The sequence below is a fragment of the Solea solea genome, chromosome 10, assembly GCF_958295425.1.
Source record: "Solea solea chromosome 10, fSolSol10.1, whole genome shotgun sequence".
In the NCBI taxonomy this organism is placed as follows: domain Eukaryota; kingdom Metazoa; phylum Chordata; class Actinopteri; order Pleuronectiformes; family Soleidae; genus Solea; species Solea solea.
Window position 1 is genome coordinate 7,777,910 of NC_081143.1, and position 23,903 is coordinate 7,801,812.

Sequence of the window (23,903 nt, forward strand, 5' to 3'; positions counted from 1 at the left end):
TGACTTGTGTAAGAAAAAATGACAGAGGTTGTTTATATGTAGGCAAAAAGAGACCGTTCAAGTTATCTGGAGTGAGTCCGTATGAGGTGCTGACACATGGTTACTACTGACTTAACGAAGCACGCTGCCATCGCCAAGAACTCTCACTGAAAACATGGCGGCCTGTGGGGACACAAGAAAAAAAGACACAGTGGCCACATAAATAAGGCTAATAAAAACAATGCTTCCTCAAGTCTATCTTGAGGATATTTATTATTTATAAATATAAGATATTATTTATAATCATAATTATTAAATGTGTCTCTTCTGCTACTTTTTTCTCCTGCCAGGTGGCACAGAGTAGCCTACAGTGTGGAGGGCCAGTCTGTGACTCTCTATCTGGACTGTCAGAAGCTGGAGACCCTGGACCTGCTCAGAGCACATGAGCCCCACATCAGCACAGAAGGAGTTACTGTGTTTGGAACTCGCCTGCTAGACGAATTTGTGTTTGAAGTAGGAACATCGATGTGTGCATTTTTCTCTTTGTGTGTTTCTGTACGTGTTGTAATATGACAGCAGGCAGAGATTTAACTCAGTGGAGTTTAATGGTTCGCACGGTTGTAAGCTGAGCTCATCTCCTCCTTATCATTTGCCTTAAGTGTAAACTAATTTGCCTTTGAGAAAAAAGAAAAAAAAAAAACTTGGCAAACACAAAGGATAAAAGCCCACAATAAGTTCCTTGTGTGTTAAGGAAATGTCTCTTCTCGTTGCTGCTTGTTTTAATTTATCCACCAATCTGTGACATATCTAAAGTTGATCTCCCTCGACTGCCCTCCAGTGGTTGTGTGCTTGTACTGCAATTTTACCACTCCAGTAAACTTTTTGTTACAGAAAAGTTGTTACAGATATACTTGAAATTATAATAAGATTTATTTGCAAAAAAGATAAATGAATAAATAAACACAGATATGCTTTAATTTGAGAAATTCTCCAAACAAGCTCTGGAGATTTTTATGAGGTCTATTTCTGCTCTGTCCTCAGCAGTGTGAGGTCATTTTGGCGGGTTGCAAGCGTGAACCCTGACCTTTGTTTTCATTGTAGTGTCAGGTGGTCCATCTGCTGAACTGGACAACACCCAGCCGGTGTTTGGCTTGGAGTCCCTCCTTTAATGTGTGCGTGTGTGTGTCTTAAATAGGCTGTGTGGACCAATTTTCAAACATACCTATCTTTGTGAGGACATTTTGGCTGGTCCACACAACTTTAACAGGCGTTTTGAGGATTAAGTTCTGGATTAGGTTAAATTTAGGGGCTAGGGAATGTATTATGTCCGTGAGTGTCCACATAAAGAATATGTGTCTGTGTGTGTGGACCTCATGTGGCGGTGGAACTTCAGTCTGAACCTCTGGAGACAATTAACTGCACAGCAACTATAAATCACATTATTTTAACTATTAACTCACTTTGATCTGACCATATGAACACAGAGATGACATGAGGGGCATATGGATCCGACATGCCATTTATAGAATTAATGACATATTGTTCAACAAGGACCAGTAATGACGTCCATAATGTTTATGGGCATTATTTATGTTCATATGGTTTCACTAATCTCTCAAAACTCAGTTTGATTGTTTGTGTGTTGTATTGTGTCACAGGGAGACATCCAGCAGCTGCTTATTGTTGATGACCACAGAGCAGCAGAGACGTACTGTCAGGACTACATCCCAGACTGCGAAGCACCTTTGCCTTATGACAGCGTATTACTCGAGGGTGAAGAGGTAAGCTCCACTTTTACAGGGATGAAGAGACAGCGTAGACAGACAGATGGGAACCACATGTCAGTTGAAAAAAACGTGAACAGCATATATTCAAAAATCATATCAGTCACATGTGATGCTGTCATTCAACCTGCCTGGACGGCTCCTCACATAACACACACTGGGAGGCATTTTGGGTTTTGGAGTTGTAAATCTAGGCTGTCATTCAGAAAGTAAAGGAGCCCCAAGGTTTCAGATGTGAGAACTATAACAGGTATGTATGGACACCTTAGATGAAAGATAAGATATATCTTATATATCTATCTTATCTTGTGTATACATATACATATATATATATATATATATATATATATATATATATATATATATACATTTTTCCCTGCATCCAACAGCAATTTAGTCTTTTCTTTTGTGAAATTATCATGTCATATTTTGCATAGTAATGTCGCCGCAGTTATAGATATACATTTCCTTCATTGTGCAAAATAAATAAATAATAGCTGTAGAAGGCACCAGCATAAAAAGTCAAGGTTGTAGCAGGCTATTCATCCGTATATATGAGTCATTAGTCATTTCAGGGAATCTTGCTGATTATGTACTAATGCATTTTGAAGCCAATTTTGGCCGATGTCGTTACGAAGAGGATTCATGAATAGTGATGCTGGTAATTCAAACGGGCAAGGAAATCTGTTTAGTACCATATATTTTAAAATGAATATGTCAATATTTGGTGTCAGCGTTTCAATAATCATATCAACAATTCAGGACACGGATATTTTTGCACACAGTATCAATATCGTCTCCCTCATCAATACAATTTATTTCTTCAAATAGATACAAGCACACACACATCATTATCTTCACTAATTGCAGTATGAAAGGCATCACCCAGAAGCCTGCAGCTGCTTATTAGCAGTTGATTTTAATACTTCCACATTTTGTATTAAAAGACAGCGCATGTATTATTAGTTTAATAGTCCAGTATCCTGTGCCAGCTCCAGTGTGCCAGTGTTCAACACTCCTGGCAAAGGTTTCAAATCTTCTCCTGCTGCTGTTGTTGGATTTATTGCCTGGCTTACAGCTAAAAACAATCCATCATAGGAGTATTTTGTTCCAATATTTCAGCCAAGACGTTGATATAGATGTAGCAATGCCATGATGGACTATGCCACACTTATCATGGATGTTTCTCCATTTCTGTCTCTCAGCCACACAGTCGGGCAGAGGAAGTGTTTCTGATAAAGAAAACAAAGCAAATAACAACAATAAAACATTTCATTTATAGGTGTCACTTTACCAGGCAGAGTTAAACATCAATATAACAATAGGGGAATGGAACTTCAACAAAAACAATATTTCCTTTGCCACCCATGATGCACTAAAGGCTATGTAATTTCAATTGCACTGTGTTATAATTACATGTGTTGACTTTTGTGGTTTTCAGGAGAGGGCACCTAAGAAACATGTGGTGGAAGAGTTTGAGGAGTTTGACTACAGCGATCTCTATGACGACGTCTCAACCTCCACAGTGGCCGTCGGACCTAATGTCACAGAGTATGAGGTGAGAGTCAGATAAAATAGAATAGAATAGAATAGAATAAGAATAAAAATAGAATAGAACAGAATTACAACTACTTATAAATAGACAATATAATAGAGAAACAATAACTCTGTGTGTGTGTTTTTTGTCTTTTTCTTCATCCGCTTGTCGTTCAGATCGTAGAGTACGAGGACTATGACAACACCACCGATTACGAGCAAGTGAACGAGTATGAATATGTGGAAGAGTACGATGAGCGTTATGGACCGGCTCAGAAAGAACGGGAATATTCTCTTAACACACAGGTATAACGCAAACAATCACAAATTGTATTCCCTCTTAAATGAGAGGACGACTGTGTGGACAACAGAAAACCACTCGCCTGTGTCTCCTATTAATCGGCTGTAGACATGGTGTAAAGCTGTATCTGTCTGTCTGTTTCCTCTGATTAGGACATGCCAGAGAAAGGACAGAAAGGAGAACCAGGCTATTTGGGAGAGGTGAGGAAAACTGCACTCGTGTTTAAAAACACACGACTGCACAGTAGACAAAAAAGACAAAATCCAGACTGTCACTGTTCTGCTCAGTACAGGAGAAACGCTGGTTAAATGATTTGTAATCCTTAACAAAAATGACATCAGAGTTCAGGTTTTGCCCCATAAATACTGATAAATGAACATGTAGTTGTTGAGTATTGCTGATACTTGTCAGCTGCATTAGAAACTGCATTAGAAACACAGAGTGTGTGAGATAAACATAGATGCAGTAACATATTCTGTTTATCTGTGAGTACTGTTAAAAATATATGAGGTATACATGTATGCAATATACTGTACATATGAAGGACTAGGGCTGATGACCAGTGAGCTAAAAATACACACAATATATACTGATAGTATAGTATTATGTATGTAGTATAGTTTGCTAGTTTATTGATCATTTGTTACTTATTCTTATCTGCACATGTTGGTTCAAATTCTTAAATAATACATTACAAGGTAAAATCATTGTTTAAAAGACCCTTATTTAATTTATTAAAGTAAAATAGACCTTGTCTGATATTAATTTGAGACTGGTACCACAGTGCCCTAACAATACCCAACTTCAAACCACAGAGGATCAGCATTTTTTGAAAGATTTTTGTGAAATTTCTGCAGGGGACGCAGATCACAGGACCACATGGACCCCCAGGACCTGAGGTTAGTGAGTTTTGTCGGATGAAAACTACCATGATATATGACTTGAATCTTTATGAAAGAGGAGCTTTTTTGCATTGTGGTGGAAATAAATAGAGCTTTAATGACTGAAGTATTTTTTATGATCATTTATGTGCTTTTTGTTTGTGTGTTTACAGGGAGAGACAGGGCCTCCTGGAATCACGGGACCAGTGGGATCCCGAGGAGACCCCGGGGAACTGGTGAGGACTGTCCTGTGTTGAATGTGTGAGTGACTGAGACCACCACATTTTGGCGTCTTTATGTAACTCTCCTCCTCTGTCTCCTCTCAGGGCCCTCCAGGGCGGCCAGGCCTTAACGGAGCTGATGGGATACCAGGTCCCCCGGGCAATGTCATGCTCCTACCGGTAACATGATGATACTTCTGTGATTGCCTGAGGCTGTACAGGCTGTAGTTATATTGCTGTGGTGGTTATTTGGTCCTTTTAACCTTTAACGGAGCCTCAGGGTAAATGAGTGATGCAACAGAGAAATGCGATGGCTCAGGATTGTTACATAAATATCTCCTGCTCTTTGCTAAACCCCCCAGGAGCCATGGCTGTCAATCAAATCCAGTGTCATTTTAAAACCAAGTTTGAAAAATCCTTTTGTTTGCTGATATTCCTTTTCTTAGGTGTTGATTTAACGCAAAGACAACAGCTTATGATTTACTTGATTCTCCTGCCAGTCACAGACGTATCTTTATCTTTGCTGATGAATCTACATGCTACGGTTCTTTAGTCATTTATTTTGTTTGTTTCTTTCTGTTTACATTTTCATAAAATTTCAGTCGTCCTCAATGTCTTATGCACGATTTCATTAGCAGTGCTACTTTTTGGCCACTGGGTGGAGTATTGAGTTTGACTTCTAACCAGTGTGTGCATGTGTGGGTGTGCCTGTGTGTGTTCACAGTTCCAGTCAGGTGGTGATAAGATGGGGACTGTGGTTTCTGCTCAGGAGGCCCAGGCCCAGGCCATCCTGCAGCAGACCAAGGTATTCACCTTCTGCAGAATATTATTATTATTACAACAACAACAACAACAACAATAATAATAATAATAATAATTATACCACTACTACTACTAATAAATTATTTAGTATAGCACCTTTACCACAGATGAATCTCACAAAGTGCTCCACAAAAATATAACTTAAACATGTGAACTAAGGTGTCAACCAATATTGTTTTTTCAGGGCCATTAACCATACCGATTATAAGTAGTTAATGAGGCAATAACTAATATTTGGAACTTATATGCATTTACAGCAACAATGAAAATCTCTGTCAAACTTGTTATTGTAGAGTAAATGTTGATGTGTAAACTGTCCTCCAAACTGTCGCCTGTTGGATAACGTTTGGTAACACATTCAAATTAGCAGTAAGAGACTCCACGATATTGTCAGCTAATGTTACATATAACATGTGAAAACACCGTCTCATTGGAATGAGTATTGTTAGTAATATAATAATGTAATTAAGTAAAATAAGCAGCATGAAGGCTCAACTAAGTCCCTGTTGCTACATCACATTATTAACACGTTAGTACACGTTATCATCATCATCTGCTTTACCTTCAGTCATCTCAAACAGATTCAAGTATAGAACATAAATTTGGAAAGGCCAAAAACACAAGCAAGACACAGACACACAACATAAACAGACTCTAACACACTTGATGAAACACTTTTTTGTGTCTTTCTTCGCCCTCTTCCAGCTAGCCATGAAGGGACCTCCAGGACCTCTCGGCCTCAGAGGAAGACCTGGACCACTGGTGGGTGGGATCACATCATTGTGTGTACAGTACACGCCTACAGCCTGATTTTCTCCTAAAATCTTTCATTCCATTTTATCTTCTTGATTTATTTATTTATAAGGACAACACATGGTACTCAATGTTTTAGTAAATATGCCAACATTGGTCAGCTGGCTAATTTCAGCTGTGGAGAGATGTTTTGATGTCTAGTGAATCCTGTGGCCAAATGTTTTTGAGAGCCATCTGGATCATACAATAACAGACAATAACAACAAAATACCACTGAAGACACATGGAAATCGGTAAAAGAATAAGCCGTGGTAGGTTCCGGGTCATCAATCATTTCCAAGGGTTGGTTCAGTAAAGTGTGATGAAGTGATGTGATAGAATTCCCATGCAACCCTGATCTTACTGGAAAATATAATTAAACTCTCTAACACTATGAAAACACCGTACAGTTAAGAGTCACCTGCTCTAACACACCTGTTTGTAGGGGTTAGTTCAAACAAACATACTGTACCGTTTCATATTTTTGGTTTAGAAATGACCCTAAAAACAGGTGGAGTGCTGTGGAAACAAAAGCAGGTCCCATGACTTCATTTACAGGGACGTTAAATTTCTGTAGTGGGAAAAACAATACTGTTCATTCACATGTGTATAGACAGTTGATCTGACTTGTTTGGAAAAGTAAATGTTGTGAATATTTTTCTCAGGGTGAACCAGGTCCTACTGGGCTGAAGGGGAGCAGTGGAGAAATGGGGCCGCCGGTGAGTTTGCTGCTTGTAGTGTTAACACACTGAGCGCTTCACTTTCTTGTATAACACTGGAACTCACTAAACCAGCTGGACTGTCATCTGCTTCCTCACGGTCATTTTTCTTCCTACAGGGTCCTTCGGGACTGTCAGGTATTCCAGGACAGAACGGGCGATCTGGGAAACGGGTGAGCTTTTTTTTTTATTTTCCCAAATAAAAATCATCTTCTAATCTTCAATCTGTTCTCATGAAACAGAATGACCATGGATATATAGTGTTTCCTCATCAACATTAATACTATGCAAGTGTGAAATCTACCATGTGTAATCATGCGTTTGTGTGTATGTGTTTATTAGGGCCGGGCAGGTACAGATGGGGGCCGTGGTGCAATAGGAGAAACTGGAGCAAAGGTGAAGAAAAACTGATGTCACACTGACTACGTTTACACTGACAAATATATTCCTGATTAAATAAATAGAATAATACAGTGACATTAGTATCCAACCTGATTAGGTCAATTCTCTACGTGAGCACTAATCAGATTAGGACAGGAGAAATATTCCGATCTCAGTCACATTATGTAGATATTAAAGGTGTAGTGTGTAAGAATTAGTGACATAATACCAAGATTGTAGATTTAAACAAAAAAAGGACTCTTCTGCTCACACACGGGATAATCAGGAAACTACGGTGGCCTTCACATATCAGAAGGGATGTTTTTTCCTTATGTTTGCACAGTAAGCTTCTATTTCAAAAAGCAAAACACATACTCTGGCTGGTTTGTCTTTTTGGGGAAGAAACAAATAATTTATTATTTTAAAATGATTTTGTACATATATAAACAAACCAATTGGTAGTTTATTACATTTCTGCCAATAAACACTCCTGAATGTTACACAATGGACTGAGATTGTGGTCCATGGTTTCTTTATTATCCCATATTGTACAACCAGCAATAACCACTTTCATTCAAACCATACAATGGTAAATAGATCTATGGTCACTATGGGTCTTGTCAGTGATTATTAAATCCCATTGGACTTTTCACAGCAGTGGATGTGAAAAGTTTGCTCTGTAAATGAAAAACAGAAATATGGATGGAATATTTTATTAGTAAACACTGTCACAGTTTGCTTACTGACTCACTTTACATCACAGTACAGTAACAATATGTCATAAGCATGGTGCTGGTATGGCAGTTGTAATGGGTGGTAATAGTGTCTCATTTTTATAGTAATCAAGTAATAAATTAGTAATAAAAATGTAAAATGTGTGTGGGACATAAGGGAGGATACATTTTTACTTTATAATATGGTAATTATTGATTTTTGATGTGCAGGTATTGCGTTGATGGCACTGATAGTAATTCTTATTACCAAGTTATTGGCTGAATATGACATTTGAAATAACATGTTATTGCTGTAATATTATCTCTTCATTACTACACAATTACCATTAGAGTTTTATTATTTTATTTACCATACTATTACCATTGTGTTAAAGCACTGTAATGTAAAGTGTTCCCATCATGTTAAATGTTAACACATCCTTCTATTTATCCAAATAATCAGGGGGATCGAGGTTTTGACGGCTTGCCTGGTCTCCCCGGAGACAAAGGACATAAAGTAAGTAATGAAAGTAAGCCTTTTAAATTGGTGAGGGGTGTTAAGATGATGAAACCAGGTGCTAAATTTTGTGTGTGTTTCTTTTCTAGGGGGACAGGGGAAAACCAGGTCCTTCAGGTCCTTCGGGAGAATCAGGAGAAAAGGTGAGCACCAGTCACAATGGTGTTAAGTATTCCTATTTATCCAGGATGATGATCCTGTATCAATTTTTTTTGTGTTTTTTTAATTAAAGGGTTCTGAGGGGCCATCTGGACCAAGAGGACAGCCAGGTGATGCTGTGAGTGTTTGCACCCACAGACACATGTCGGAAAATGTGTGAAAAGTCTGGTTATAGAGGAGTTTTTTAAAGTCTGAGGAAACGACCTTGATGTTGCTGTCAGGGTGCAACAGTCTGCATTATGAAATTGGGTCATGGATTTTGAGAGATGTTGGCATTTAAGTTGCATAACGAGAAATGTCAGGTCAAATGTTTTGTAGGTGCGATCCATCACATCAGGAAAACACTGCACTCGCTTCTGTCTCTCCCCCAACTATGTGGAAGTGCAGTATTAAATTAACTACCACTTCAATTTCATGATTAATCAACTCCAGGCGCCAAGTGTGTTATTGTAAAAAACAGTTCATATTTTATAGCTCCCTTTGCCTTCAATATACCAAAGCCCCAAACACTTACAAATGTCAGTTAAATTATGCCTTTCTTGCTGTCACAGACATACAAACACATGCAGTGTGCCTCTATACTTATAAGGTCTCTCTAACTACCATTTGCTGTGTTTCCATGATGATAGGGTCGAATTTGGTACAGTACGGTATGGTTTGAAATGGTAAAACCCTGGGTCAGACTTGCGTTTCGACTGAGAACACTATTTTTAATTGGTGGGCGGGGTGTGGGCTGTCTCCGATTGCTGAGTCAGTGAGATACGTAGCGTGACGCCATACCGGTGTGACTGCAACAACATCGAATGCAACACAACAGACAACAATGGAGGACATCAGCAGCTCTTTTTTTCCTGCTCAGTTTGTGCTATTTTAAATGACCTTGACTTACATGCAATATTTACATCGGTCGTAGGGGAGTGACTTTTTTTCTGTCGCCCAATCAGCTGACCTTTCCCAAGGGAAGGGTGCCATAAAATGGAAAGGGAGGGGCTGGTTATTTTGGTACTAATGCTCATAGAAATGCAAAAAAATACGTACCGTACTGTACCAAACTGAACCGTTCTGGAACCAGAACCAGGCCACTAACCCAATTTTTAATCATAATCCCAAAAACAAATCTCCATCTTCCAGTAAGCCTGATTAAGTTATTTTCATTTCCAACAATGTTACACTACGAGGATCTGTTACTCTAATTGGTTTTCACAAAGACGAGTATGAGAGCACACACACACACTAACGTTTTATTATTTTTATTGTATAGTAACTATGATGTGTGTTTTAGGGCTCCAGAGGTCTGACTGGTCCCAGAGGTCGTTCCGGTCCCCCAGGCCAGCCCGTGAGTGTGAACTTTACACTTGTGTACACTGTATAAATACCACCTCTGCACACACTTGGACACACACAAACACACACACACAACATTCACAGTCACACAAACATAAATCTCAACAGGTGAGTAGCAGCAATAAAAGACATCAGATACTTATCCAGCTGTCTTATCTTTGTGTTTATCCATGCAGCAAAAACAAAGCTCCTCTCAACCTCAACATGTGGTGTCAGGATTTGATAACGCCACCTGATAACGCTTAATTACAAATCTTATTTTATTTCACCCTTTGTCAAACATAGTAATTCTTATCTCCACTGACAAAATGCCAAATACACACACACATCTGCAAACACCTCAAGCAGATTCCTTCTTGTTTGTGTCATTTACGTTTGCACTTGCAGCAACGCAAGTTTGCACTTGTTAACACTGTATAACACAATGAGGAAAAGGGTTACTTTTTTATTTGTTTAAATTACACATTTATGCTTGCTGCTGGTTAATCACTCATTTAACAGCTAAAGTAAGGATTTGATACAGCCAAATGAGTGTGGAGGCTGATCATTTTTGTTTTCATTGATTTATAGTTCCAGCTGGCTCTTATAACAAGCCTCTGGGAAATATCTGTTAAAGATGGAAGGCAGCAAATCTCCTTCTAATGTATTTTCTCTTTAGTCCAACAAGGAAAACAGCCAGAAAACAAAATCCACATTGGGAAAAGAATACATGCTTTTGTGTTTTACCAGTGTCCTGTTAATGGTCACATTGAAAAGCCACATAAATGGAGGCCACATAAGTGCACTCAAGGACGCAGTAGAAAGAAAATGAATCCCTTTCATTAACTGCCTTCCTCTGTCTCCTCACAGGGGATTCGGGGAATTGATGGGGTCCAAGGCTCAAAGGGAAACATAGTGAGTATAATAAAGGAAGGAGACAGTTAAGCCTGATGACAAATCAAACAACATGATATAAATTCCAATTTTTTCACAGGGACCAGCCGGAGACATCGGAGCACCTGGGCAGCAAGGCAACCCTGGAATTGTGGTCCGAACAGAGCACAGATATTCACTAAAATAAACCAACTGCACATTATATTACATTATATAAGTGAATACAGAGTCAAACTAATGTTGTACTTCTCCCTCAGGGCTTTCCTGGTCCCCAGGGTTTAGTGGGGCTGCCAGGAGACAAGGTTAGACACCTTTTGTTTATATTTCCTCAAGCAGGAAGCGGTGCAGAGGTGATAATTGACAGTTTTTTTGTGTTTTGTTTTGTTTTTGTCTGCCAGGGGCCTCAAGGGAAGAAAGGCGTGCAGGGCTTACCTGGAAACGATGGGCCCTCTGTAAGCACTTTGTTTTTGCATTTCCTCATTTTTGCAGCGACTCCTGTTGACTTAGTGCACTCTGTAGCCTCCTAATCCCTACCCTTAAAATCACAACTTTATTCCTCACTGCTTAAATAACTTTTTGTCAACAGGGTCATCCTGGAAGGGAAGGCACCCCAGGTGAAAAAGGACTGCCGGTAAGTCAGTGTATCATTGTGTCTGTGTTTGCTGCATTGTAAACAGTTTGCTGCTCTTGTTTAAGTAGTTGAGTAGTCATCACAATGTGTACTTGTTTTCATTTATAGGGTCCTTCAGGAGTCCAGGGGCCTGTTGGATATCCTGGACAACGAGGAGTTAAGGTAAAAAAATGTTTATCTGTGACATGGAACACTGGTTATCAGGGATTTTGGGATTAAGGCTTTTTACCCATTACTTGTAAATATTGCAGACTATCTCACAGGACACACTATGAAAGATAATAAATTTTTCTCGGGGTACACTCTGCCTGAAGTGACCTGTGATTGGTCAAAATCTCCTGTCATAGGCCAAATTTCCCCAAAGGCTTGAAACAGAGCCAAAGAGGAGCAGAAAACTTGATCTCCATTACTGGATTGGCATTACACTTAAAGGTTATCTGGGAGTTATTGCTCAGTAACACCAAACATATTTGAACTCTTCTAGTTTTAAACTCTAGAAATCTAAAAAACATGCCATTGTTTAAAATGGAGCAGATGGTATCTATCAAACGAATGTACCCACATTTAAATCATCATGTTTTATTAGCTGTAACATTCATTTGCTGACTGCAAATGTATCAACTGAGTCTGCATAAGGTCTGACCCACGTGTTTGACCTCCAATTAGATGACCGTGGAGGGTTGGTTAGTGAGTCAGTTAGTAAGTTAGTAGTTGGTAACCTCATGGTCTTGTTATAATTAACCACTAATGCTGTATGATGTGTTTTGTTGTTGATTCCAGTGTTGTGTGTCTCCTCTTGTTTGACAGGGAGCTGATGGAGTCAGAGGATTAAAGGGAAGCAAAGGCGAAAAGGTGAGAAAGTCAGAAAAGTGCCACAGTCAGGATCAATTTTCTTTCACCCTAATATGTTATATTTTTATTAACTGTCTTTCCTGCTGTCTCTGAAGGGTGAGGACGGTTTCCCAGGAGCCAAGGGGGAGATGGGAGCAAAGGGAGACACCGGAGACAATGGAGTCACAGGTGGACGAGGAGAAGATGGACCTGAGGGACCCAAAGGACAGTTGGGTCCTCTAGGAGAAGCTGGCCCTTCTGGTACTTCTGGAGAGAAGGTATAAAGCAATATTAGCATGTAAAAGGCTAAACCAACTCCCCCATTTTGCAAAAGATAAGTCAGATTGTCTTTTTCTTAAGGGGAAACTGGGAGTTCCTGGGCTACCAGGATATCCAGGGCGACTGGGGCCAAAGGTAAAATAAATCTGATCAGTGGTACTTCATTGAATTGATCATTTGGTGAGGGATAGATGTAGCAGTAACGTTCATGTTTGTGGATTTCTCTTCCTCCAGGGTTCAGATGGTTTCCCTGGTGTACTGGGAGGTGTAGGAGAGAAAGGAAAAAAGGTGAGTGGAGGACTTGAAGTCATGATGATCTTATTTCAGGAAGTGAGACTTTTTTTTCAATTTGTGTTTTGTCTGTTGTGCTATTATCCAGGGTCCTGCAGGACAACCAGGCGGTGTTGGCCAGAGAGGTCCAAATGTGAGTGCTGTGTCTCAAAACATTCCCCAGGTCACTTGGCCTTGATACAAGTCAGGTTCATTTCCTGACACCATTTCCGGAATGCACTTTTAATGGCAGGTCAAAGTAGTGACATGGAATTGAGGACTGAAAAGTCTTGGCTATTCTCCAAGCTATCCTCTCATCTTATGCATTTTGTGAATCAAAAGTCTTTTAGCAAGACGTCTTTGTCTGGCGGGAAGGACCATTTTTTTATGCCTCAGTGCTGATGACAGCAGTGGCTGGAGGCATTATGTTTTCTGTTTGTTCGTCCCATAGTCTGAGGACAAGCTTTTGAAATTTGGGAATCTTCTGCTTTACTGGAGATGTGTGTTCTCTTCTTTATTTGGAGATCATACTAAAGACACATTACACTAACCTCTGTAATGCAATGTTGGAATCACATCTTTTTGGTGACACGTCTAAGCATAGATGGTGGTAAACCAGTCTCGATTAGAACAGATTCTGCTTACAGCAGTAATCATATGAAAATGTTATTCATATAGAATATTTAACACCAGATTGCAAAGTGTTTTAACAGACAAAGCAGACACAGGAAACTTTGTAACAGAAACAAGAGAAACATGATGGCACAGTCACAAAATTCTGAATATCCCATGTAATTAATAGAGCAGAAGAGTTGTAAGCTGTCCCAAACAGACGCACACTTCAGTGCATGTCTCCTAAGAAAAGAAAACTCATACAGGAGTTTGTTGCACTGAGCTTTGAGCTCGTTGCCATCCACCTCAATGACTTCATGCTGTAGGTTGTCGGAAACATTAGCTGCTTCCACATTAAAGGGTTTTCACAAATATGCTCAGTCCTGAAGCCTCTCCTCAAATGCCTGAAGGAGTTTTCACAATCTCACCAGCATATTTAGATGTCATCGCTTTTGTTCTTGCAAAGTATGAAAATGCACAATCTTAGCCCTTTGTAGTTGTACTTGCCACAGCATGCAAGACTCAAAGTCAACAACCCCTCCCTCATCAAACCTGGCAGTACGCCCATGCATAAAAATGGCCAGTTGGATGGCATTTGCTGTACTAGTCATTTCTGTGCAGGTCAGAGAGAACAACTGGACATTTCTTTGCAGTATCTTGTCAAATTAGCAGTAATCTGCTCGGTCCCCATTGTCTTGACAAACGGATGATACCAAGACACTCAAATTCTCATACTTTGTAAGGTTTGAGTTCAAACCCTGCTTCAAGATTAAGGCTAGGCAATAATTCAATTACACTCTATATTGCAATATAATTCAGTATCAATATAATACGATATCAATCAATGTGTCTAAACACTGTTCAGACACAACACAAAAGTGTTATTTCAGTTTTACAAGTGTTTGTTGTTTTCTGTCCATAAAGAAACCACAGTTTGAATCAAAATCTAATCTTCAATTATCTATCCTTTTATTGTAATAATTATTGATATCGGTGTAACTCAACCTTCTTTTTGCAATAACATTTTGGCCATATTTTCAAGGTCTAACTGAGACCACGACAGCTCACTATAGACACACTGGCTGTTCTTTTTGCTCACTTTTGATGTGAGTGTTATGACTGCTTTATACAGTGCATGCAAGCATGATTTTTGTTTTTGAGTAAAATAACTTCTGAATTATTGGATGGGTGACCAAACATTTTTGATATTGACATGCTTTGGACAGGAATTGTGGCAGATCATAGTTTTCCCCTTCATTATCATTTTGTTGATTAAATCAATAACTTAAATGCTAAATTTATTGAACTGGGTTTGAACTACACCTTCTCTCTGGGGTTAGTAAAAGTTCCTGGACGTCTTGGATTTGGTCTCAGTCATGTTTCATCTTTGTCAGGGTGCACGAGGTGCCAGAGGGGCGAGAGGACCGACAGGGAAATCAGGAGAAAAGGTCAGCCGATGCTCCTGGCAGCCAATAGTAACACTCAGTCATACATTATCAATGGATGATTACACTTAACACTTTTACTATCTGCGTCTTTTCTGTCTTGCCTACATTCTTGTAGGGCTCCTCTGGACAAGATGGACCATCAGGATCTCCTGGAGAGAGGGTGAGTTAAACACTGTTGATTTATGATATGGATTGATGAATTGATTAGTCTGATTGATGTCACATGAATGCACTTTGTTATTTCAGGGACCCCAAGGGCCTCAAGGAAGGAATGGAGAGCCAGGACCTAAAGGATCACTCGTGAGTGACAAAACATTCACCTTCACAAAATTACACACCACAAATTTATTGACTTCACTGATCAGTCATTTTATAAAAGAAAAAACAAATATGTAATATTATTTTTGATTCTGATTATTGGAAGTATCATTTTTTAAGTAAATTCATTCATTTTAAATTAGGTTTTATTTAAGATAGGAACAAAACTAAAATAAAATAGCTGCCAACTCAAGAATCCAAGATTAAAAATATTAATATGCATGTCCCCATCCAGTCTTTCAGAAACATTGCTATAAATCACCGTCAGTGACATTTCTTGCTTTTATATTTTAATGGCTGACAGCTCAGTAAATAAAAATAAGGGTGAACTTCTCATTGTTCAGAGGTTGTTTTAACCCCATCATCTTTAACTTAAATTTCCACTGTGTAAGTTTTAGTGGGGTTTAGTGGGGAAATTGAACATACAACCCCAACTATGTTTGGATTACTTTTAATTGTTTTAAAATACCCTTGGAATAAGCTTTTTAGATGTACATAAGGCTTTACAGAGAACACCATCTTGCGCACAAATGAAAAGAACAATGTCTTTTCTGGAATGCAAAGTAGTTCCCTGACACACCTGGGATAGAGAGCGTGTCCCCTGTTTGTTTCAATCTGCAGTTTTATCAATATATGTCAGTAATTAATTCACACTGGGTAGACCATTCATTTGTATCCTGGTTCCTTTTTCATTGGTAGATACTGTATCTTAATGTTTGTGTGTGTGTGTGTGTTTTTTTGTAGGGTCCAGGTGGGAAGGATGGACTACCAGGTCACCCAGGTCAAAGAGGAGAACCGGTGAGTGAATCCATAAGAGGTCACACAGGCAGCTTCTCCTCCGAGGACACTGCATTCAATTTCATTCATTTGGACAGCCTAAACAAAGCGTTATCCTTAACCATAAACTTGACCAGTTAATGCTTAAGCTCAATTTAAACTAACCACAATTCGAACCTTAGCCCTAAACGTATAACCAGTTCCTCAGAAATTAGGTTCTGCCTCATTAGGACCAGGTTTTGGTCAGTGACAAGGTCAGTGTTTATGTCAGAGAAGATCTTAAAGAGTTAACAAATCCAAGTATATACACACACACACACTGAAAATGCTTTATACACATGTTTTCTGTGAGTGCAGGGATTCCAAGGGAAGACGGGACCTCCTGGACCCTCAGGTGTTGTGGGCCCACAGGTGAGGTTCTCAATTAGAATCGCTCATGCAATATATTATATCTCTTGTCTTGTTGTTAATGTCTGTATTTGTGTCGTTTGCCTTTTAGGGAAACTCAGGAGAGTCTGGCCCAACAGGGGACCGGGGTCACCCGGGGGCACCAGGAGTACCTGGAGAGCATGGTTTGCCTGGGGCTGCTGGGAAGGAAGGTGGAAAGGTAGGTTGGGAAAATATTCCCTGTAATTTGACTGGTTGGTGGCATTATATATATCTGGAGGCTGGAGTTCTAAATGTATCTTCTTCCTTTCCACAGGGTGACCCAGGTTTACCCGGGATATCAGGGAAGAGTGGCCCTACAGGACTAAAGGGGTTCAGGGGGAGCCGAGGAGCACCTGGAGTTATGGTAACTCACAAATCCACAGAGTGCACAATAAAGAAATGAAGATTATTATTTTTCTGCATATTCTAAATAATATAAATAATCTTTGCAGGGGCCTCCTGGTCTGAAAGGAGGATCAGGACCTACAGGAACGTCAGGAGCCATAGTATGTTACATTTCTGTGTTACAACAGTTTATTTTTAGTATGCATTAACCTGTTTTTAATTTGCAATGTGAAATATTAGTATTTTCAGTGTCAATTTTGTTATAATATTAAGCTTAATTGGACAATGATCAACTCAGGTCTTTTCAAGCATGATTTAAAACCAGTGCCAATGGCTTTTTTTTTTTTAAACCTAAACTCCTTGACTGCCTTAAATGTCTCAGTGCTTGAATTTGCCTAGAAGTACAAGAATAGACATTTACTTTGTGTCCACAGGGTTCAACAGGCGAGAGGGGTCCTCCAGGAGCAGCTGGTGCCATTGGTCAGCCTGGCCGAGCCGGTACAATTGGACCAGCTGGACCAATGGGAGAGAAGGGGGAACCTGTAAATACATCTGACATTTTTTTAAATGCTTTTTAATTACGTCTTCTCACTAAATTTAATTTGTTTTTAGCAGAGTTACACCAATTTATCAGCTGTGCATAGGTCGCTATTCACTGTCATCGAAGGGCTGAAAGACTTTAGATTACAACTGTTGTTTAATTTCTTTGTGTTCCTGCCATAGGAGAATAAGCGTTGGTCTTGGTACATAATTTCACAATCAGTGAATCATTAGTTTCCAAGGCTAGTGAGCCTACATGTTCCTATCCCGATGATTGATATGATATTATCCATCGTACTGCTCTCACGTTGTTGGCTTTTAGGATCATCGTATGAATAAACAGGTGTTTGATGAGTGTATATCAGTATGGATTGAAAGAAAAAAGCTTTTTTTTTTTACATTTGTGTCTCAGGGAGAGAAGGGTCCTTTTGGACCATCAGGTGAGGATGGAGAGCAGGGACCTGGTGGGATGCTTGGAGCTACGGGTCCTGCTGGACCTCCAGGAGATGATGGGGATAAGGTAATATATGTCTCTCTGTAAATGTGTGAGGCAAAGTCAGAGATTGTGTTTGTGATGCGGTAATTAAGCGTGTGTCCTCTGTGGATGTTTGTCTTTAGGGAGAGCAAGGAGGTCCAGGACAGAAAGGCAGCAAAGGAGACAAAGGAGAAGCAGTGAGTATACCACTGGAGAAGTACATCTATGTGGATTGCACTCCTTAATCAATGGATTTCATCAGATCTTAAACTCTTTCTTTTTCTCTTCCTCTCCCACTCTCCACAGGGTCCCTCAGGCCCCACTGGTACTCAAGGGCCCATCGGTCAGTCAGGTCTCCCAGTGAGTTTGCTCTTCTTTTGGTATTTTGAATAGAAGAAGAAAAGAAATGAGTCCCCCAACCCCCCAAACCCTCAGACATCACCTACGGGGTATCTTAAAAAATCAGAGCTGTGAAAATAGAGCCATTTTATAGAGACACAGATGGGCTTTTGCCTCACATCTGGTCTACTTATAGGCGACAGCTGTGTCAGTGTGGCCACAGCTTGCAGTCTGCTTTCTGTAGTGTAGTTCAAAAGATATTACTCATTAAACACAGAATTACTAAGTTACATTATAATTTTTTTGTTTTACATCTCAACTTTAGACCTGCAGAATGCCCGTAATCATAATTTCTATCACTCAATAAGTGAAATCTCATTAGTCCACTCAGTTCTGCAGAAACTGTTACTCTTACTAGATAAACAATGCAGATTTTAGCTACAAAACAAAAGGCTTGCCAAAAAAAAGAAATCTACAATGCTTAGGTCTATGATATCTTTAGAACATCTGCCAAATATTCTCAGAAAATCAGCATTTTTAAGTCATGGTAACACAGGAGCTGCTGGTCTACTGGTAAATCTTCAAACACAGAAGTCACAAAATCTGAAAGAGAAAACTGATGGTTTTCTCTTTGGACTTTGGTGCAGGGGAGTGAGCGGTTTACGTCGTGACAAAACTTTATGTTCCAGTCAGAAAAAGCTGCCTAACAGCAAGTAAAGGTGGCTAACTTATTCTTAAGATATCAAAGATTTTAGCTGTCATAGATTTTATTAGGTGAGGCTTTTGTTATATAGCTAAAATCTGTTTTCCCTTGTGTCCTTGTGTTGTTGGCTGTGTGCTGCTTTCAGTGTTACAGAAGACTTTTTTAGCTCTGTAGTCCATGTCATTCTCCTCTGTCTCATAGGGTTTGGATGGAGAGCCAGGTCCCCGCGGTCAGCAGGGCATGTATGGGCCGAAAGGAGACGAGGGACTCCGTGGATTCAAGGGCTCCACGGGACCTTTAGGATTACAGGTGAGATTTTGTTCACAAGTCAGGCTTTTAAACCAATGAATTTGACCTTGGAGCTAGACGTTAATCCTCTAATCCTGTGTGTCTTTCAAGGGTATGCCAGGCCTTCCAGGAGAAAAGGGTGAGAGCGGACATGTAGGACTAATGGTGAGCTCACTTGCTGGTTAAAGATCCAGGTCATATTTTTTCTTAATTTATCACAAATTAATGAATGATTGTTGGATTTAGGGTCCACCCGGGCAACAAGGACCCACTGGCCCACAAGGACCTGTTGGGGGACAGGTAGGTCTCACAGATACATCTAACCTTCCTTATTTAGTCAATTGCTTGTTTTGATTTTGTATACACATACATAATGATTTTTGTGCTGGGCAGGGTCCAAATGGTCGCGTTGGAATGGTGGGACAGCCAGGAGTTGTTGGAGAGAAGGTAAAAAATAACTCTCCTATGGCTGAGCAATAAGTCGATAACATTATAAATATTGCATTATAATTTTGTACAATGGCTGTAGACAAAGGTTCAATAAATATCAGTATGATGTTTATGCACTGCACAAACACACTTTGAGATAATGAATTTGAATGTTTAATCTCAGATTTGTGAAATGTTTCTCTGTTTGGCAAGAGTTTGTTGTTTGTTTTTGCTGATGAAGAATTTTAAAAGCACAATTTACAAGTTTCTTCAACTTGTAAATCTTCAAGAGCAAAGCATTTATTGTGACAATCATTGATGTCAACTAACTAAATCATTTTATTGTGATGTTTATGGTCATATTGCCAAACCCTAAACTCTATATAATATAGTAATACATTTTAGATACATTTAACAATATTGATTCCAAAATAATGTATCTCTCTTCATTTCTTGCACTCATTGTGTTTCTTTGTTAGGGGGAAGATGGTGAGGCAGGTGACCCGGGACCAGTTGGTACCCCAGGAAGAGTTGTGAGTCTGTTTTTTATGCCTCTCTTTGATCTATGATCTTCACCTTAGCTTTCTCAATCTTACTGTAATCCTCTTTTTTTATCTGCTCTCCTCTGTGTCAATGTTTTACATCAGGGATTAAAAGGAGACCAGGGGGAGAAGGGAGATACAGGTGCTTCAGGAGCACCTGGTCCTCCAGGAGCCAGAGGTCCTACAGGGCAGGATGGAGCCAAGGGCAATGCTGTGAGAAACATGCCCACAAAAACTCATTACAGTCTTCAATACACTACTCTAATACTATGCTGTACAATACAATGCAACACAAAGAGGATGAACAACCACAACACTGGAAACACTCATATTGTATTCAACAAATAATCAACATTTGTATTTGTAGGGCAGCACATGATTCAAAACACATTTATGGCTGAAACTGCATCAATAGCTTGAACTCTCCCTCTACCCTCAGGGTCCTATTGGCCTCACTGGAGACCTTGGACAGCAAGGAGAAGCTGGACCCAATGTGAGTAACTGCTCCCTCTACTGTATGTGTCCTCCATTTCTTGCTCCCCTTCAATAATCAAGATTCCTTTATTGTAATATTCCCATTGTGTACTTCAATACATAAGAAAACAAATGTCTGTCCTCCTTAAAAGACATGAAATAATATGGCCAATTAAAATCAGATAGCAAGCAAACAAAAGTCATAATTTAAAAGTAGTATTGTTTATTTAAAAGTAGTCAAATGTTCCCAAGTGCATGTCTATAAAATGTTATTCATAAGTGCATTGTCTTTAAGTGTTTGAAGTGCAAATTATGCAAGTGTGACTTGCATAATTTATTCTTTGTAAGGAGAGGCTGCGGCAAACATTGTTTTTGCCGCCATCTTCATTGTCTTCTTTTTTTTATCTTTCTCATCTTATTATTCTTATCATTTTCATTCTCATTCTTATTTACATTCCTTTGAGAGTTGTAGAACTGTCTCTCCCAGTCGTCAGAGCAAAGGGTGACCAAAGAGTCCTCTAATCTGTGGTGTCATTTATTGGAAACAATGGTTGGAAAATTGTATTTTCTATTTTGTAGTGACTTATATATTAATACACAGAGATAACATACATTATATTTTACACCATTTTGAGACAAGTCTTTGTGTTTTGGACATGAAAATATTAACCGTGTGCATGAATCCTGGGGGCTAAGACACACACAGTGCCATGTTGTACATTGCATTTCTGTGTCTTGTAAGCCCATAAACACTGAGCAACATGTAGTGGAAATGCTTAAAGTAGGTCAGTCACTTAATCTCTTGCTCCCTTCTTGTTTCTTTTTTAGTTTAGTGTGTGGTTATCTTCTCCCCTTGTAAGAGTGCATTTTCTGAGTTCTCCAGCCTCCTGCCACAGTCCAAAAACATGCAGAGGTTAATAATCTAAATTGACCATAAGTGTAAGAGGGAAAGGTTGTTTATCTCTATGTTTGCCCTGCCCTGTGTTTTGCCCGTCTTCTGATCTATGTCAGCTGGTTTTGGCACCAGCAGCCCCGCAACCCTCATGTGTAGAATAAAGCATTAGACAATGGTTTGAAGTTCTCATTTTATATTTAAGATGTCTAATCTAATATTTAGTTCAAAATCTGCATAGCTTTCTCCTGACCACTTTTTTGTTTTTCTCACCAGGGTGTGGATGGTCTGCCTGGGTCTAAAGGAGACACTGGAGATCCTGGAAAAAATGTGAGATCCTCTCTTCTACATTATTTACCACACACTAGGGCATCCATGATATTCCTCTGAATTCACAAGAATGAAATATGCTGTAATCAAACAGCATTATGTTTTGACTGACCGTGTTCTATCTTCTTAGGGACCACCAGGAGCAACAGGGGAACCCGGACCATCTGGAGCTCCTGGGCGAAGGGTGTGTGATTTAAATTTTTTTTTTAAATTAAGTAAAGTACGATTATATTTGGACGTTTTTCTCTTACTGTGTCTTTACATGCATATGTGTGTGTGTGCACGTATTTTTGAGAGATTATGGTTAAAATGTTTTAAAATGTTCTTCAGGGACATTTGGGTAAACCAGGAAAGGAAGGAAAAGCAGGCATAAGAGGAGTAAAGGTCAGTGAGTAACAACTTTTTAAATTATAACTTTTGAATCCTAATAGTTTCTGACAGTCACCCTGTTCTCTCTTTGAATCAGGGTGCCCCTGGCTTGGAGGGTCCCATCGGGAAAACAGGGCCTGTAGGTGCACAGGGGCATCTTGGGAAACCTGGTCCCCAGGGTCTAAGAGGGATTCCTGGCCCTGCAGTAAGTTATTGTAATGAATTTGCATTTCAAACCATAAAAGTACAAAAAAAGGTTAATCTGTCATTTTGTCTTTCTCTCAGGGCGAGCAGGGTTTAAACGGACCACCTGGTCAGACAGGACCACCAGGTCCCATGGTAAGATAACACATCAAATATCAGTCTTTGAAGTGTTTTCAAGGACATAATAGAGAAGAAATGGCTACATTTTCCAACTGTTATTGTTATTATATAAGAATTATTTTATATACAATCAGCAACAACAAAAAAGTGGATAAAGTGAGTTTATAAAAAACTGAAGTGTAAAGTTTATACCACAAAAGTGCAGAAAACACAACCTGGCTTTTTTTTCCAATTTAGACACAATTTAGAAAATCGCAGTTTCTTAATAAAGACATGCCATAAGAATAAAAGAGGATTACCCTCTGTTTATGTTTTTAATGTATTATTGCACATAATAACAATAACAAGAAATGCAACTATATTTGTAGTGCATTAAAAACATGTAACAAAGAAAGACATCGGCTGGAAGTTTGTCCGTGACTTTTTGAGGCAAGACATCATCAGGTGCATGTCTCTATGTGGTTTTATGTGCACAATTTGTGTTTAACCTCATCATAACTTCGTCCTCTCAGGGTCCGCCAGGGTTACCAGGATTGAAGGGAGACCCCGGCAGAAAGGGAGACAAGGTACACACAATTCTGTTCACACTAATACATTTACCCATGAATTACCAGCTTTTTTTTTTCTATTAAACCGTGTTTATACTTGTGTAACTTCTTCCCTGTGTTGCTTTTTAATTTAAATGCTGTTCATAGTTACACAATTTCAGAGATGTGTGACACAGCGCTGTGACAGCTTGTGGAGCCCTTGCACCCAAGGTGGTGATGATAAATCTCTGCCATGCGCAGCCTGTCGTAGAAGCTACCATTAACTATTTGTTACATTGTTGCAGGGTCATGGCGGTCTCATTGGTCTTATAGGGCCACCAGGAGACATTGGAGAGAAAGGTGACAGAGGACTGCCAGGAACCCAAGGACTGCCGGGTCCAAAAGGAGATGAGGTGTGACAAACATCCACACGCACTGAGGCAATAATCAGGCAAACCTGTCACTTGAAAGCAGTTTTGCTTCAGCTTTGATTGTCATTATCTGACAGATTTTGTGTGTGTGTGTGTATATTTAATGTCAGGGTCCAGTTGGTCCCGCAGGTCCCTTCGGTCCCCCTGGTCCCACGGGTCTCTCTGTAAGTACACAGGATTCTGTTGACACTACATGATCTACAAATATACAGCACCACCTGGAAGCATGGAGTGTGCTGAGATAGCTTTCTTATGGTCTCTGTTGTCTCCTGTCTCTC

At 39.5% G+C, this 23,903-nt stretch overlaps 1 protein-coding gene across 1 annotated transcript in view; it reads left to right on the forward strand.

Annotated features, from left to right (window-relative positions):
* The window catches only part of LOC131466880 (collagen alpha-1(XI) chain-like), a 46,128-nt gene that overhangs the window by 17,752 nt on the left and 4,473 nt on the right, over positions 1 to 23,903 (forward strand). Inside the window, exons 5-59 of the mRNA XM_058640451.1 lie at positions 330 to 492; positions 1,638 to 1,760; positions 3,205 to 3,321; positions 3,477 to 3,605; positions 3,753 to 3,800; positions 4,458 to 4,499; positions 4,655 to 4,717; positions 4,808 to 4,882; positions 5,427 to 5,507; positions 6,230 to 6,286; positions 6,982 to 7,035; positions 7,155 to 7,208; positions 7,378 to 7,431; positions 8,593 to 8,646; positions 8,736 to 8,789; positions 8,879 to 8,923; positions 10,088 to 10,141; positions 10,999 to 11,043; positions 11,123 to 11,176; positions 11,280 to 11,324; positions 11,421 to 11,474; positions 11,609 to 11,653; positions 11,762 to 11,815; positions 12,461 to 12,505; positions 12,601 to 12,762; positions 12,845 to 12,898; positions 12,998 to 13,051; positions 13,143 to 13,187; positions 15,040 to 15,093; positions 15,209 to 15,253; positions 15,340 to 15,393; positions 16,156 to 16,209; positions 16,546 to 16,599; positions 16,688 to 16,795; positions 16,892 to 16,981; positions 17,070 to 17,123; positions 17,397 to 17,504; positions 17,915 to 18,022; positions 18,121 to 18,174; positions 18,284 to 18,337; positions 19,221 to 19,328; positions 19,419 to 19,472; positions 19,554 to 19,607; positions 19,701 to 19,754; positions 20,216 to 20,269; positions 20,384 to 20,491; positions 20,718 to 20,771; positions 21,921 to 21,974; positions 22,105 to 22,158; positions 22,305 to 22,358; positions 22,441 to 22,548; positions 22,629 to 22,682; positions 23,180 to 23,233; positions 23,500 to 23,607; positions 23,736 to 23,789. Of these exons, the coding sequence (XP_058496434.1) occupies positions 330 to 492; positions 1,638 to 1,760; positions 3,205 to 3,321; positions 3,477 to 3,605; positions 3,753 to 3,800; positions 4,458 to 4,499; positions 4,655 to 4,717; positions 4,808 to 4,882; positions 5,427 to 5,507; positions 6,230 to 6,286; positions 6,982 to 7,035; positions 7,155 to 7,208; positions 7,378 to 7,431; positions 8,593 to 8,646; positions 8,736 to 8,789; positions 8,879 to 8,923; positions 10,088 to 10,141; positions 10,999 to 11,043; positions 11,123 to 11,176; positions 11,280 to 11,324; positions 11,421 to 11,474; positions 11,609 to 11,653; positions 11,762 to 11,815; positions 12,461 to 12,505; positions 12,601 to 12,762; positions 12,845 to 12,898; positions 12,998 to 13,051; positions 13,143 to 13,187; positions 15,040 to 15,093; positions 15,209 to 15,253; positions 15,340 to 15,393; positions 16,156 to 16,209; positions 16,546 to 16,599; positions 16,688 to 16,795; positions 16,892 to 16,981; positions 17,070 to 17,123; positions 17,397 to 17,504; positions 17,915 to 18,022; positions 18,121 to 18,174; positions 18,284 to 18,337; positions 19,221 to 19,328; positions 19,419 to 19,472; positions 19,554 to 19,607; positions 19,701 to 19,754; positions 20,216 to 20,269; positions 20,384 to 20,491; positions 20,718 to 20,771; positions 21,921 to 21,974; positions 22,105 to 22,158; positions 22,305 to 22,358; positions 22,441 to 22,548; positions 22,629 to 22,682; positions 23,180 to 23,233; positions 23,500 to 23,607; positions 23,736 to 23,789 (3,787 nt within the window). The remainder of the gene's footprint in view (positions 1 to 329; positions 493 to 1,637; positions 1,761 to 3,204; positions 3,322 to 3,476; positions 3,606 to 3,752; positions 3,801 to 4,457; positions 4,500 to 4,654; positions 4,718 to 4,807; positions 4,883 to 5,426; positions 5,508 to 6,229; positions 6,287 to 6,981; positions 7,036 to 7,154; positions 7,209 to 7,377; positions 7,432 to 8,592; positions 8,647 to 8,735; positions 8,790 to 8,878; positions 8,924 to 10,087; positions 10,142 to 10,998; positions 11,044 to 11,122; positions 11,177 to 11,279; positions 11,325 to 11,420; positions 11,475 to 11,608; positions 11,654 to 11,761; positions 11,816 to 12,460; positions 12,506 to 12,600; positions 12,763 to 12,844; positions 12,899 to 12,997; positions 13,052 to 13,142; positions 13,188 to 15,039; positions 15,094 to 15,208; positions 15,254 to 15,339; positions 15,394 to 16,155; positions 16,210 to 16,545; positions 16,600 to 16,687; positions 16,796 to 16,891; positions 16,982 to 17,069; positions 17,124 to 17,396; positions 17,505 to 17,914; positions 18,023 to 18,120; positions 18,175 to 18,283; positions 18,338 to 19,220; positions 19,329 to 19,418; positions 19,473 to 19,553; positions 19,608 to 19,700; positions 19,755 to 20,215; positions 20,270 to 20,383; positions 20,492 to 20,717; positions 20,772 to 21,920; positions 21,975 to 22,104; positions 22,159 to 22,304; positions 22,359 to 22,440; positions 22,549 to 22,628; positions 22,683 to 23,179; positions 23,234 to 23,499; positions 23,608 to 23,735; positions 23,790 to 23,903) is intronic.